Source organism: Takifugu rubripes, chromosome 10 (genome assembly GCF_901000725.2).
Source record: "Takifugu rubripes chromosome 10, fTakRub1.2, whole genome shotgun sequence".
Lineage (NCBI taxonomy): Eukaryota > Metazoa > Chordata > Actinopteri > Tetraodontiformes > Tetraodontidae > Takifugu > Takifugu rubripes.
In genome coordinates, this window is record NC_042294.1 from 11,156,286 (window position 1) to 11,170,788 (window position 14,503).

Consider the following 14,503-nt stretch of genomic DNA (forward strand, 5'->3'; position numbering starts at 1 on the left):
TATGTCAACGGTCTTTTCCCGTTGACGTTTTTATATTGTTTTTTCTGTTTCAAATAGTCATTAACGATATTAAAATGTAACTTTTAGCCAAAACACAAAAAGTAATAGGCACTTGATAATTGGCTGAGTCTTAAAGTGAAAGTTATCAGGCATCCATCAGCTGATTTTCCTTTTTATTATTTTAATAGAAAGTCCAACCCTCATTGCAGGTACAAAAAGAGAGTCAGAGTAGCAGCAGGGCTCAACGCACTGACAGGAAGATCAGGAGGAAGAAAGACGGAGAAGAACGATATTTCCCTGTTCAATATCACAGAAAAAATCCCTTTACATTCCATTTATCCCAGAGCTGTACATCAGCAAACCAATTAACACTAAAGTTTCATTTTATATATTATAAAAGTCTATGTTGAGTCTTGGAGCAGAAGAAAAAATGGGATCCCTTTGTGCTTACAGACATTCAGGTGAGCTTAGGAGGCAGCTGCAAACATCGGGCAATGAACTCTTCCAGACACGAGGCGCACAGGTGCATGACAGGAGCCTTTACATCACAGCAGGAATCACCTGCTGGAGGCCACGATGGAGGTTCGGGTTTTTAGAATTCTCAAGATGGTAAATTTGTGTTGAGCTCAAACTGTAATGGAAAATGATTAACTCTAAGTTTTAATCATCAATTTGGTTTCTGTTGGGAAAACCTTATTCAGCGGTAAAAGAATGCATTAGAATGAGATTACACCGTGTCCCAAAACAACATTTTTCACGCTCAAAAGTAAAAATCCTAAATTTGGGTACTGACACAACAGCAAATGATCACAAATGCACAATAGGAAAACTGAATGAAGAACCTCCAAGACGGCACCTGAGCACTCAGGTCACTGGAATGTTTTGTAATTAGTTTGCTACAGTTTAATAATGAAGGCGAGCACATTTGGAAGAGGCAGAATGACCCTCGTGGTGTCCCGCTCGCCTCCTGAGGCCCACATCAGTGCTCCTTCACCTCCCTTCACTAGGACATGGTGAAACGGATCCTCTGCATATGTAGATACCTGAGTTTCTAGATATTTATTTACAGTTGAGTTCCTGTCAGAGGTTCATCTGGGTGTGTTGAATGTGGAAGCCTTCAGAGTGACTGCGATGATCTGATGTTTGGTCCTCCTGCAGCTCAACGGGCCACCTGATCTCCAGGTAAGAACCTGTCCTCGTGTTCTTTTTGGTTTTTTTATCCAGGGGAAAGTGTCATGTGAAACAAGCACGAGGCAAGATTGATCATATAGCTCCTTAATCTGCTTGATGGCGTTCACCGTGAGACTGCTGGATTTTCAGAAGCAGGAGTGTTTAGCGAGTGTTTCATTTCCAGTTCCAAGTTATAGCACAACTAAAAAAATATGTATCATAGCAAAAATTCAAAGGTATTAAAGTTGAAATTTTTAAATGTTGAGCGCTAATCTGAGCAGTCTCAAGCGGCTTCCTCTCCTACTCGCCATACTCAACCTTGCCTTGTGCAGCCCAAAATACTAAAGTAAAAATGCGGATTTTGTCTACAAATCCAGTGAAGGCAAGAAAGAAAATCATGTCTGACAATAAAAGTGACTGTGAGGGAAGCAGAAAACAAAGGGTTGATTAAAGGACTGAAGGAAGTCGGGGCCGTCAAATGTTGGGCCTTTTGATCGTCGTCACCTGGAAGGTAAAATACTGCAAACATAGCACAAATACCTTCAGCTCCTGAGGAAGAAACATCACGTTTGAGTAAATGCATGTGTTGTTTCCTGTGGTTGTGCAGGTACATCAGCCTCTTTCTCACCTCAGAGGCTACTTGAGGTTTACATACAGAACCTACAGCTACAGCAGAACCATAATGAAGGAATAATAATGATCCTGCTTCTTTAAATGCATACACAAGATTATCTTCATTCTATGTTCAAATCTCCCTATCTGAAGTAGATAAATACAGTACTCTTTTTTTCCCACGACGTGCGCACGGGCTGCGCTGATTGTCCGATGCAAAGACTGGACGGGTTTGCTGAACAGCTCAGCATCGCTGAAGCGGATGAATATCCAATCAGAAGAGTCTGTTAAGGTGCAGGGACGGCGGGGGGGTGGTCTCAGTGTTCCTATTTGGTTTTAGCCGTTCCTGTATTCATCAGCAGAGTCCGGCTCACTGGACCAAATCACGAGGAGGGGGCGGGCTTAGGGGAGCTGAGGTTGGTGGTGGTGGAGGTGTGGCTGGGGGGTCACAGGGCAGTGGAGGTGATCTTCTTCATACCCCTCCGCTGGGCCAGAGTGGAACAGCCCACTGGTTCCAGGACTGGAGGAACATTCCTGTTGAGGGCTGAGTAAGTGGCTGCCATTGCACCCTGGAGCAAGAGGAAGGGGCATGAAGTTAGGGGGTGTGTTATTGATCCACTTCACTAAAACACCTGTTTTCTATATTTCCAGAATAGTTTCTGTGACATCAACTATTTATGATGGTGGAGATGTGTGTGTGCGTGTCACCTTGACCAGATGTGGGGCATCCTGTCTGTTCAGGGTGTATTTGGGGAGCTGGTCTCTGTGCGTCACCCAGGGGTGTCGAAGGACCTGAGCAGCCGTCAGCCGCCGGTGAGGGTCGACGTGCAGCATCCTTGACACCAGGTCCTGAACGAGGGAAGAGGTCATAGTCCACATGCAGGCTCATGCAGTGAGGGGGGAATGACTTTACGTTTAATGTCAGATTAATTTCACACCTTGGCCTCATTAGAGACAGAGTTCCAGTATCCTCCAGTGAGAGAGAACTTGCCGCTGCCGATACGAGCCAAAATCTCTTCTGGCGTGTCCTCTGGGCCGTTGGCAAAAGGAGTGAAACTGAAGAGTAAAACAGTCATTGAAGAGTCTTAACCATAATTATGTTGAGGTAACAGAGTTGGTCATGCGTTAACAGGTTTTTAGTTTAAAGCTTTAAAGTTTGACCGATCACGGCACTCACCCTGTTAGCATCGTGTAGAGCAGAACTCCCAGACTCCAGATGTCACAGGCAGCATCGTAACCCTGTTTCTTCAGCACCTGCAGGCACACAAACACCATCCCCACGCCACTGTTAGACACCAATGAACATCTGGCCTGGGGGAGAGGCCATTCTAAAGAGCGTTGGACACTGAGGTACCTCGGGTGCAACAAAGTTAGCAGTGTAGCACGGCGTCATGAGCAGACCGTTCTCCGCCCTCAGCTGTTTGGAGAAACCAAAGTCACAGATCCTGATGGACTCGGCGTTCCCGCTCTCGTCCACATACAGGATGTTGCTGGGCTTCAGGTCTCTGTGCACCACCTGTAGCCACAACACAAGTGGTCAACAGTTTTGACCCGGGGCCGTTTTATGAGTAACTGCGCGAGGTTAAGGACGTACCCCCTGCACATGCAGGTACTCTACAGTCTTTGTGATGGTGTAGAGGACGGCGCTGGCTTCTCTCTCCGAGAAAAACTTCTGGCGTAGGATTTTGTCCAGCAGCTCACCTCCTTTCATCAGCTCAGTCACCAAGAACACCGAGCGCCCATCATCATACACCTGAAAACAAGCTTGTTTTAGCCTCTGACAAAGGTTGTTTTACTACATGAGGTGCGTGTGAGGTGACCCACATCCTTCAGGGTGATGATGTTGGGATGTTGTCCATATCTCAGCAGGATCTCCACCTCCTCGGTCGGATCTTTCTTAGCCTTGCTGATGATCTGTGAACAGGCAGTGACCAGCTGACGTCTGGCATTGCTCTGCATAACGTGTGGATGCCAGGTCTTTACCTTGACAGCGTACTCCATGCCCGTTCCTTTGTGTAAGCAGCGTTTACAGACGGAATAGGACCCGACTCCAATGTCCTCTTTGATTTCATAGGTGTCTGAAAACTGGGATGTGCTTCTGTGAAGCTGCTACAATACAGGGAGACATATTTTTATTATTTGTGCTTTAAGTACAGAGCATTGTAGCTCACAGAGACACGTGATCCGGATTCAGTCAGTGCTGCAGCTCTAGGTTTTGAGTGGAAATGACCTTTCATAGGTTTGCAGGTCAGCCCTTCAGCAGTGCCTCGCCATCATCCACCTTCATTAAAAGTTCACCAAAGATACATTTTGTCCTAGTAACCTTTCTTGCTACTGCGTCCATTAGAGAAAATGGTTGAGACTCTCTCTAAAGTGCCTGGGAGTCCTTCCTCTCTGCTGTGGACAATGATTTATGAACTCAGCAGAGGTTTAAACCACAGATCAATTAAGACCTGATGCAGCTGTCAGCATACATGTTTTTGAATGAGATATGTGCATGATGCTGTTAGTCTAAAGGCTTATAAGGCATGTAATGACATCATTTCCCTGAAAACCAAATATAGGCGTGTTCGGTGGTGGTCATGCAGGATTTATCTTGGCTGGTGCCTAAAACAGAACATCCCATGTGTCCATGGCAGCTGGTTACACATCAGCTGTTAAAAACTGCCCCTTCCTTCTTGACTCATCCTGTCATACAGCATTCTCCCTGTCTGTGTGTGCACCTGAACAATCGTGTTGGGGGCTGGTTCTGTGTCCTCTTCCGTTATGGCCACAAAACTGAATCCTCTGAACAGCTGATGGGCATTGGCGCTGGGAGGAACCCCTGGAGAGTCTGGGACACACAGAAACAGCTGTTGATACTCAAAAACATCGGATTATTTCACCGCGATGTCGAAGGAGGAGAAGAGTCTGTTGTTGGTACCTCTGGGAGTTTTCGCGGTGAACTCTGGATCGAAATAGAATGTATCGTCAGGTCGTCCTGCAGCTGGTTTGAAGGGAGGGTAAATCTCCCTACGGAAGAGTTTCTGGAAATACAGGAAGAAATGAAGAACTTGACACGTGGATGGAATGATATAAGAATAATGACGTGCTATTTAAAGGAGACACTTGCATTCCAGTCGATAGTGTTGAAGAACTGATGCCTCTTGATCTCTTCCACGCCGTCTGGTCCAGCTCCTACAATAGGAGACATCCTGAGCTGGCAGCATTGCACATGACACACCATTAAGAGGCACGAGCAGGCGCACATGTCAATCACTGACTTCTTTACAGCACCAAGTCACCTTTGATCTAATCACATCAGCTAATAGGCTTTACGTCTCATGCGCCTAAACCCACCAGCAGGGGGCAGACAAGGAGTGTTGGGTTGGAGCTTCAGTCGAGGGCGTTCGTGTTTGCTACTCATATGTGTGTTATCAGAGTTGTACCTAATCTGTTGGAAGGGTTGCGTTTGAAGAGGTTTCTGAGGAGGCTCTGTGCTTCTGTACTCAAAAACTGTGGCATTCCCAACTTGGCCCTGCGAAAATCAATGTGTAGATAGAACATCCTTTATTGACATTATCAGCCATCTAACACTGTGTATTCAATACATGAGACAGGAAGCCGTAGGGTCTAAATGGACAGCGCAGCATTTTTTAACAGACAGGAAGGCAGAGACTTTAACACTTCCTGCAGCCTGATCATCTTTCACTGTGCTGCTGCTCCTCATCCTCCCAAATGCCGTCTTTGAAATAAATCCTTCATTTTCCCAGAAGCCCCCCCTCCGCCGAATTCCTCTGTGGTGTAAAATGTCTTACTTGAGGATCATGGTCATCGTGTCTTTCCGGTCTTTGCCTTGGAACGGCAGCGATCCTGTCAGCATCTCATACTAAAAGAAGACAACAGGTCAACTCATTACAACCAGAATCTGATAATTAGTCACGTTGAAAGGAATCACCTCCCTCTGACGTCACATAAAATAAAGTATCGTATAAAACCTACTTTTATCATCAACACAGACACCACCAGCATAGACAGACTCTAATCTACTGCACGTGTATGAGTGTAAAGAAGAAATGGCAGATCTGAACACAGAGGAGCAGCAACATCCTCCTACCATAAGAACTCCATAGGACCACCAGTCGGCGTAGTGCGAGTGTCCCCGTCTGTTCACCACCTCAGGAGCCATGTACTCCACAGTGCCACAGAAGGAATACGCCTTGTTGTCATGATCGACGGACTCTTTACTGAGGCCGAAGTCTGAACGGTCAAATAGATATCAATTATTAGGCTTTAAAGCAAAGACTGGGGACGCAGCAACGACACCACCTTGTTAAATACGTTGTGCATTAGTGCAAACACATGGTAAGAGTTTAATATTACACACCAGTCAGCTTGATGTGCCCCTCCTCATCGAGCAGGATGCTGAAATCATCAGAAATTCAGTTTTCCATTCTGCATTCTTAGTACAGCATGACTGTGTGTGTGTGTGTGTGTGTGTGTGTGTGTGTGTGTGTGTGTGTGTGTGCAAAAGTGAGAGTGAGGGATCTACTTCTCTGGCTTGAGGTCTCTATAAATGATGCCCAGGCCGTGAAGGTGGTCCAGGGCCAAAGCGAGCTCTGCCAGGTAAAACTTCACATCCTCCTCTGTGAACATCACCTGGGAAAATTGATAAACGGGTTCTAGAATATATACGATAAAATCTGTTTTAACTTAGATAAAAACTCCACAAAGAGGAGTTACCTCCTTGGAAAGGCGTGTGAAAAGATCTCCTCCTCTGAGGAAGTCCAAGATCAGATACAGCTTCCCTTCCGTCTGGAACGCTGAGCAGAGGAGCAGAACATGAGCTGCAGCTGCCAGCTCAGCATTTACCCTGCAGGCTCTCTGACTGGGCTGTCAGAACCAGTGAGAGAACCAGTATCACGCTGGTCGACTCACCGTAGTGCAGTTTAACAATGAAGGGGTGGTTGACCTCCACCAGGATGTCTCTCTCCATCTTGGTCCTGACCCGGTCGCGTACTGGAAACAAACACAGAAAGCAGAAGCAATCAGATAGGTGGCATCAAACCTCACAATCAATCCAACTTCTATTTTAGCCACAAAGACTCCCAGATGGCAGCAGATGACTAAATAATGAATCACTGAGAAATAAGCTGAACAAAAAGAAAAAAACAAGACAGAAACTTGTCAGCAGAGGTTAATTCAGGAGGGAGGAGTATTTCTCCCACCAACAGATGGAGCATAAACTGCAAGCATCACTTGGAGGATTTGGTCGTCCTGCTCAGCTCTGATGTGTGAAATTCCGCTCAATCGTCAATATTTGCTACCACACAAGTACAAATGATGTCATCCGCACAGACACCCGACTGCGAAGGCTGCGGATGAATTCCAAACTTTAAAGGTCAACTTCTTCAAAGAAAACCTTGGAGCTCAACCGGTTATATAGATAAAGTTTATCTCTTCGCGTTGGCCTTTGACACAACTGGAGTTAGAGAGAGGGTTTATCATTAAAGCGATGTCGGCTTTCATAACCTGATAACGTGATTTACCTTTCAGCGTCGCTTTCTTCAGGACTTTCATGGCGTACAGCTGACCGGCGTCAGGCCCCGTGACCTTCCTCACCAGAAACACCTGAGCACACAAGTGAGACCCATGCTTGTGCAGCCATGTCACTAATGATGAGTGTCACAGTAGAAAATAGCACGTGTGTGTGGGGGTGTGTGTGTTTGGGCTGGGGGAGCTTATCGTTCATTTATCAAGATAGCCCACGTCTAACCTGTGGTCTCTATGGCAACGATCTCTCAAGAATTACAGCATTGGAGAAACTATGAGGGATGAAGTGTCAAAATCCATTCTTACAAACATTTAATGCCTCTCTCTCTCTCTCTCTCTCTCACACACACACACACACACACACACACACACACACACACACACACACACACCTTGCCAAAGGAGCCCTGTCCTAGGACTTTGCGGAGCTCGAACTGTCGTGGGTCGGCCTTCTCGGACCCCTCCTTCACATGGTGAGTGATGCTGATCTCTTTGATCGGGACGTCATCCTGTAACAGACACACAGGCGGACTTTCACGTGTCTCCGTCGGTTGGAACAATCTTCAACAACAACCTTTCATGTTTTTGTGTGGCTTTTTTCTGAATCCTTAAACGGGGCTGCAGATTAGATCAGTTGAGACATCAGTGACAAAGACTCTTAAGACACTTCCTGTTGCACTCTGCAGCAGAACGGAGCAAAAACTGTGTGACTGCGTTTTCCTCGTCTGTCCTAAACACTACATTTTATCCCAACCTATTGACACTCTTCATTGCATCTTCAAAATCACTCAAAACTGCACTGGAAAGTCCCCTTTCAGCCTCCATATTGACCAGATTGCATTGCGGGCAGGGAGCCCTGAGACAGGGCGGGGTCAGAACAAGTTTCTTCACCGGTTTCTGCCTCCGCTAAAAACTGGCTGAGGCAAGTTGAGACATGTTCTCTGCAGAACACGTTTAAAAGCATTTTAGAAACCTTCATTATTTTCATCATTTGCATTCGAGCCAGTAACCTAAAGCACGACGTAGTCATCGAGAGCGTGTCCCGGTGAATCACACAGCAGGTTGAACAGGCTCCCTGGGTCTTCGTCGTCTGCTCAGCATGAAATCACAACACACACACTCCAACACACACACACAGATGCATGAGTTGTCATGGATCCGCCCACCGTACCTGCTTCCTACTGGAGCTGAGTCACTAATGAGACCACACTGAAGCAGCATGTACTTGCTGACACTGCCGCCGAAGCTTCTGCGGGGCTCAGATTAGATTAAACAGATGAACACAGGTGCCCCCTGTAACTCTTAAATCCATCCATTTTCTCGACAGTTCACCTGCTCCTCCACACTTCGAACCCCCTGCCCCCCTCCTTATTACCTGAAGTTCCCAGGTGGGTGACCTGCAGGCTTCTGGATGTCCCAGTGAATAATGTGTCCTGTAGTCCCGGCCGCGGCTCAGGTTCTGTGGCGCTAACATGCTCCTGCGCATCGAACGCCCGATTTGAGGATGAGGACGGCTTCTGCTTGTTTCTCACTTATTCCTCTCACGCCCTCTCTCCAAATGTTTCTACCTCTCTCTCCCATTTTCTCTCTCCCTCAATGAAGTCCTCACACTCCCTCCCTCCTTTCCTCTTCCATCTTTATTTGAACTATTCTCACCTCGCCTCTCTAATTTGCACGTCTCTCAGCTTTCGCTATCTTACTTATTTCTCATGGGAAATAAACGCGCATGGTTAACGCTGTCACCATAAGAGCAAGAAGGTCCTGGGTTTGTGTCCTGGGTCAGGTAGGGTGTGTGAGAGGTGTGTATGTGTGCGCAGGAATCTAGCCCGTGAAAGGTGATCAGTGAAATGCAGTTAAATATGCCGCAAAGATCAAAGTAACTATCAAAGAGCTTCAGGTGTAGACTGTGAGCAAAAATGACAGGCTCAGAAATAGAATGTCAAATGTTTAAGAAGTCAAGGAGTTCAGGGTGTGTGTGAGAGTGCGTGTGTGTGTGTGTGTGTTTGTGTTTGTCAGACCACAGATGGAGGATCAGCGCTGAGGCAACGGGATGCTCATGTAGCACCTCTTAATCACGGGATTAAAACTGCAAACCCTGCACCTGTGCTCTCTCTCTCACACACACAGACACACACACACACACACACATCTAAATAAAGGTGTGTCTAATAAGCAGAACAATTTCAGATTTACAACAGATTAAACTCTCGGGACCATCGCTGCACTGCCTGATTGATCTGTGGGTGACGACACGAGGGCATTAGTGAGGCTTCATCCACTGATTGTTCCCACACGTCCGTCCTTTTAATATTGGAATAAAGCAGTTAAGCGCCCAGAAACGGCCCTGGCAACACGTCCCGTCATATGTCCACCGTCAGAGCTCATTACCAGGCCTCCTGAGCAGCAGCGCGATGTTGTTGGACGGCTGTGCACGCAGCTGCACATCCCCTGATCCAGATGTGATTACAACTGACTGATCAAATTAACATAAGTGCTGCAGAGGTCTCGAGAGTCTCCGCATCCTGACATATTCAGACAGAAAATAGGAACTAAATAGCAATGATTGCAATACTCTAATTAACTAATCAAAATTGAATCTTCAACGTCACGTCAACTTTAAAAGAATTTCTCTGTTGTGTTCCATGGACGAGTGTTTATTGGGACTCCTGGAACACACTGGCGTTACAGAGGATGGGAGGAATGGTAACACGAAGCCAAGTTCTCATTGCCCACACACGCCCACACACACACGCGCACACACACACACATATGAGAGACCCTTCATGGTAAAAAGGCCAAATGCCTTCCCGTCTGTAAGCCTTCTGCTTTCTCAGATAGCTGCACGGCTTCAGCTGATGCCCCAAACATAAACACCTGCGTTCGGACCAGATAACACCCAACTCTGACACATCGCACACACGGAGACGGGTCCTTCTGGCTGCCTGATGTTAAAGTTTAGCCGTCTAAAACCACGGAGGGTGGGTCAGCGCTGGTCAAATTCAAGAGAAAAGCCAAACTGGCAGAAACATTCTCATCCCCGTGACTACTCACGGTCACACGGGGCTGTGTCGGCCCACAGCCTGAAACCGCTTGGCCATTATTCCCGTTTAACGGCTTCTTTTGGCCAGTATGGGAGGCTGTATGCGGAGGGCCGGCGTCGCTCCTCGTCAGCAGCAGTAGGCGTCGGAAGGCTTTGAGCCGACGCCGCAGCGCCCTGACAAGGCTGGTTACGGCAGGGATGCACAGCGGCTTGGCCTCTGGTGAGCAGTGTGTCATCATGAATGGAGCAGAGACGCTCCGAGTCCTACTGGTGACACTGGAGCAAGTGGCTCAGAGGGTGGAAGAGCTATGCGAGCCAGTGAGGGGGGGGATACCCAGAGGAAGGGGAGGGGGCACACACCCAAACTGGGATAGGATGCAGGATCCCCCCAACCCCCCCTTCTCACCTGCTCCACTCACATGCAGCTGTAACCTTCCACCCAGTGTTCCCATCAGGTGTCCTCGAGCTCCCCGGTTTTTCCGCACACACACAAACTGCCGACCTCAGATGTGAAGATCAGGAGGAAGAACTTCACACTCTGACACTGGAATTTGAACAAAATGAGCTCTCAAAACTCGGTTTACCTGTCAGTCAGTCCAAAAACAACTCTAAAATTATACTTGATTACAAACAGGTGAGCATCAAAGAGAAGAGATGACGCACAAACATTAATCTACCATCATTAAAAGTCACCAGGCAACAACGAGCGGCCACCGCGGGAACAATGTGGCCACAATAGCAGTGAGGAAATGACCGGATGGCTGACATTTCTGGGATTACCGCTCCCACCTGTTCTCGCCTGCCTTCTGTATGAACTGGTTTCCGCACACACACACACACACACACACACACACACACACACACACACACGGACACACACATAAGTAAAAACAATGTGTGTGTGTGCGTGTGACAAGCAGACAGGAAATAAAATAAAAGTGACACCAAAATTCCACAGTGACTTCTATTAACTCTGCTAATAATAAATACTTGTGGTAACAATAATATCTACTGTTTGAGGTCCTGTGTGTGTGTGTGTGTGTGTGTGTGCGTGTGTGTGTGATGTCGGGACAGTGGCTTTGAAGGACCAATTGCACAGGATACAATTCCAGACAATCTGTGCCCTGTAAGCCTGTTATGCAATAGAACAAGCTGGATGGTCTCACACACACACACACACACACACACACACACACACACACACACACACACGTGTGAGGGATTTGTCAGGTTAGAGGCATGAAGTGCACTTCCGCAGACTCAATAACAGACAATCACAGCGCTCACGACTGAAGAGCTGCACCAACACAAATATAGCCCAGAGATTTAGCCAGATTATCACTGGACAGCCTCGATTACAGCGTTTAATATATCTGGGTCTGTAAAATCACGCCAGTTTAGTTCAATGTGGGGGGGGGGAAATGAGGCACATTTGCGTGAACAAAACCCCCGACTTACTGCGAGCTTCCAACGAGAGAAAGAAGGAGCAGACGGGAGGAAGACAAAGATGAAGATGAGAAGGATGAAGGGAAACAGGGCTGGATGAGTTACAGCAGGGGCGAAGCATTAAGAATGGATGAGGGGCGGCAGAGTGAGGACGTCATCATTTATTCAGGAGCTGGTGCGATCCTCAATCACTGCACACACACACACACACACACACACACACACACACACGGAGGACCGGTGGCTCCACTCTGAGTGTTTCTGGGATGTCTGAACTCCTCCCTCCATCTATAAGGTCACACCTTCCACCTAAATGTATCTCTGCCGATAGCAACCGTGACCTTCTTCTACTGGTCCCCTCCCACAGCCTGTGACCACGTGACCGTGGGTGAAGGTTGGAGGTAATAAACTAGTTATTAACATCAGCACCACTGGTACAGATAATAAACTAGTTATTAACGCGGAAGATGCTGCAGCTTTCTGTTCAACATGTCTGTGTTTCCAACGCTTTCATCAGCTGAATCGTACGGCAAAACTGGGACAACCGGGAAGTGGAACGGCTCTAATAATAACACACACACACACGCACACACACACACGCACACCTCTGATCCCCTGGACAGAGCAACTACTGTCTGTGTCTCATTAGACATAATGAAAGTGCTTTATCTGCTGCTAATCAAGCCCCTCTTATTTGTGCAAAGAAGCCCCCTTAATTACACCAAGCCCCCTCAACCACACACACACACACACACACACACACACACACACACTCATAAATACGTGAAAAACGTCAAAACAATGCCCCTCACTTCTCCGCAGTTCATTCACTTCCACGTTAAAGACGATACTTTATGACCAGATGCTGACAGTTTTAACTGTTACATGATGTTATAATACACTCTAATATTAATATTACACGATACTGGACATTGTGTCTCAAATCAGCCTGAAATGACAGTAAGATAAGAAAAGGTTCAAATTCAATGGAACCCTGACAATAATCAGAGCTTCTTTAGACGTAAATCTATTTCCCTGCTGTGGTTAAGGGAGATAAAACAGTTATATTGCATTAAAATATCGTCTCCTGAACAGATGAAACGGGTTTGGAGCTCCAACCTGCTGAAACGCCGACGGCGGCACGGCGCCATGCGACACGTGCACTCCGAAACGACCGTGACCTTAAAGTAACCCGCACGACGGCGTGAGTGTGTTACCTGGAGTTGTCTGTTCCTGATGTGGAATATTAGTGTTTTCATGGCGCTCCTCTTCTGATGCAACACTAAAGTGACTGCAGAAGTGGCTGCAGCACACTGAACACACACACACACACACTCACACACACACACACACACACACTCACACACACTCCCCACAGGAAAACCCTCCAGCTGTTCATCGGGGGCGATTAAAGTCATGTCCTGTCATTGTTTCCCTAGCAACAACATCTGCACAGGAAGACACACATCTGTCCTCGGAGGCCTCCAGCACTCAGACCGTCGCTGTGAGGTCAGACAGGAAGTAGCGGGCGGGCCGATCTGTCCAAGGCTTCTATTAGACGTGCAAATAACACACGACTGTAAAAATACAGCATAAACGCGCCTGTTTCTGCGAGATCGGAGACGCGTCGGACGTTTCAGAGCGTCCTGAATCAGCCTGTGAGCCACGGCGCTTTGATTTCCCACTGGTCCTTAAATGCACCGCGTGTGTGATCAACACAAACCTGTCGTGGTAAAAAAAATAGAGGCTGAAACTAGAGGTGAAGATGAGAGGGGGAGAAAAACAACGGTGAACGAAGGAAGCGGAGGAAGGAGAGCAGAAAATTGTCAGGGAATTCACAGGAAGTAAGTATTGAATCAAGACCCTGAACTAAGCTGATGTTCTGGAAACTATTCTGCTGCTTTGTCTCGTTTTCATTCACAAAATGTGGAGCAAATAATGTTGAAAAAGAGGTGAAAAAGCAGAGAGAGATGAGTGGAGTGAAGGAAAGTGTGATTGGGAGTGGGAACCAGTCAGGCATGAGTGCAGATTGTGTAACATCTACACCAGCAGAGATACAGAGAGAGGTTAAAGGGGGGGGAACGGGAAAAACATGGAATACAGACTGAAAAGAATTTAAAAAAAGGTAAAAGACAGACGTTGGTTGATGTTCAATGGTGACGTTCTATTCATTAAACTTAACAGGTGAGAAGAAAAAGGAGGATGAAGAAGTAGAAGTGACGACAGACCTGGAATCTGGACATTCCAGCTCGGGTCAGGTTGGAGTGGGAGGAAGGTTTCCTCTTCATCCTCCTCCTCCTCCCAGAGGAAAGTCCAGAGGAAACCCCCTGACCGACCTCTCTCACGGCACACACACTCAACTGTGTGTGTGTGTGTGTGTGTGTGTGCATGTGTGTGTGCGTGTGTGTGTATTTCGGGGTTTAAATTAGCCTCAGTTAATTATAGCTTGGTGGGGGTAGTTTCCAGGGTGCTGTTGTGGTTTATAGGTGTAGATATTAGATTATGTGGGACATTTTATATCAACTGAGCATCACAGCAACCAACTGAGGCTACAAAAATGTGTGGTGAACACGCAAAGCCTTCAACTTCTATCTGGCCAAAATGAATGTGCTGATTAATAATGATTTAATTGTGATTCAGTAGTGATGAATGGCGTCTGTGCTCTGTGGTCGGTCACATCAGAGAGTGATAAGAGCGTTCAGG

General features: G+C 47.1%; 1 protein-coding gene across 5 annotated transcripts in view; it reads right to left on the bottom strand.

Annotated features, from left to right (window-relative positions):
• Positions 1-156: 156 nt before the first annotated feature.
• The window catches only part of LOC101070821 (ribosomal protein S6 kinase alpha-3), a 19,231-nt gene continuing 4,884 nt past the window's right edge, over positions 157-14,503 (bottom strand). The window contains exons 1-21 of one of the 5 annotated variants that reach the window (XM_011608154.2): positions 13,018-13,389; positions 7,707-7,823; positions 7,311-7,392; positions 6,700-6,780; positions 6,505-6,584; positions 6,314-6,420; positions 6,149-6,186; positions 5,879-6,021; positions 5,580-5,650; positions 5,211-5,299; positions 4,895-4,959; positions 4,706-4,808; positions 4,506-4,615; positions 3,766-3,891; positions 3,607-3,696; positions 3,377-3,535; positions 3,137-3,298; positions 2,960-3,036; positions 2,721-2,838; positions 2,491-2,631; positions 157-2,351 (exon numbers count right to left, since the gene is read on the bottom strand). In XM_011608154.2, coding sequence (XP_011606456.2) covers positions 2,229-2,351; positions 2,491-2,631; positions 2,721-2,838; positions 2,960-3,036; positions 3,137-3,298; positions 3,377-3,535; positions 3,607-3,696; positions 3,766-3,891; positions 4,506-4,615; positions 4,706-4,808; positions 4,895-4,959; positions 5,211-5,299; positions 5,580-5,650; positions 5,879-6,021; positions 6,149-6,186; positions 6,314-6,420; positions 6,505-6,584; positions 6,700-6,780; positions 7,311-7,392; positions 7,707-7,823; positions 13,018-13,218 — 2,283 coding nt within the window. In that variant the 5' untranslated portion in view covers positions 13,219-13,389 and the 3' untranslated portion in view covers positions 157-2,228. Of the gene's footprint in view, positions 2,352-2,490; positions 2,632-2,720; positions 2,839-2,959; positions 3,037-3,136; positions 3,299-3,376; positions 3,536-3,606; positions 3,697-3,765; positions 3,892-4,505; positions 4,616-4,705; positions 4,809-4,894; positions 4,960-5,210; positions 5,300-5,579; positions 5,651-5,878; positions 6,022-6,148; positions 6,187-6,313; positions 6,421-6,504; positions 6,585-6,699; positions 6,781-7,310; positions 7,393-7,706; positions 7,824-8,689; positions 9,340-10,365; positions 10,970-13,017; positions 13,390-14,503 lie in introns of those variants that run through there. The other 4 variants (XM_029842881.1, XM_029842880.1, XM_029842882.1 and 1 more) reach the window with 4 other exon arrangements.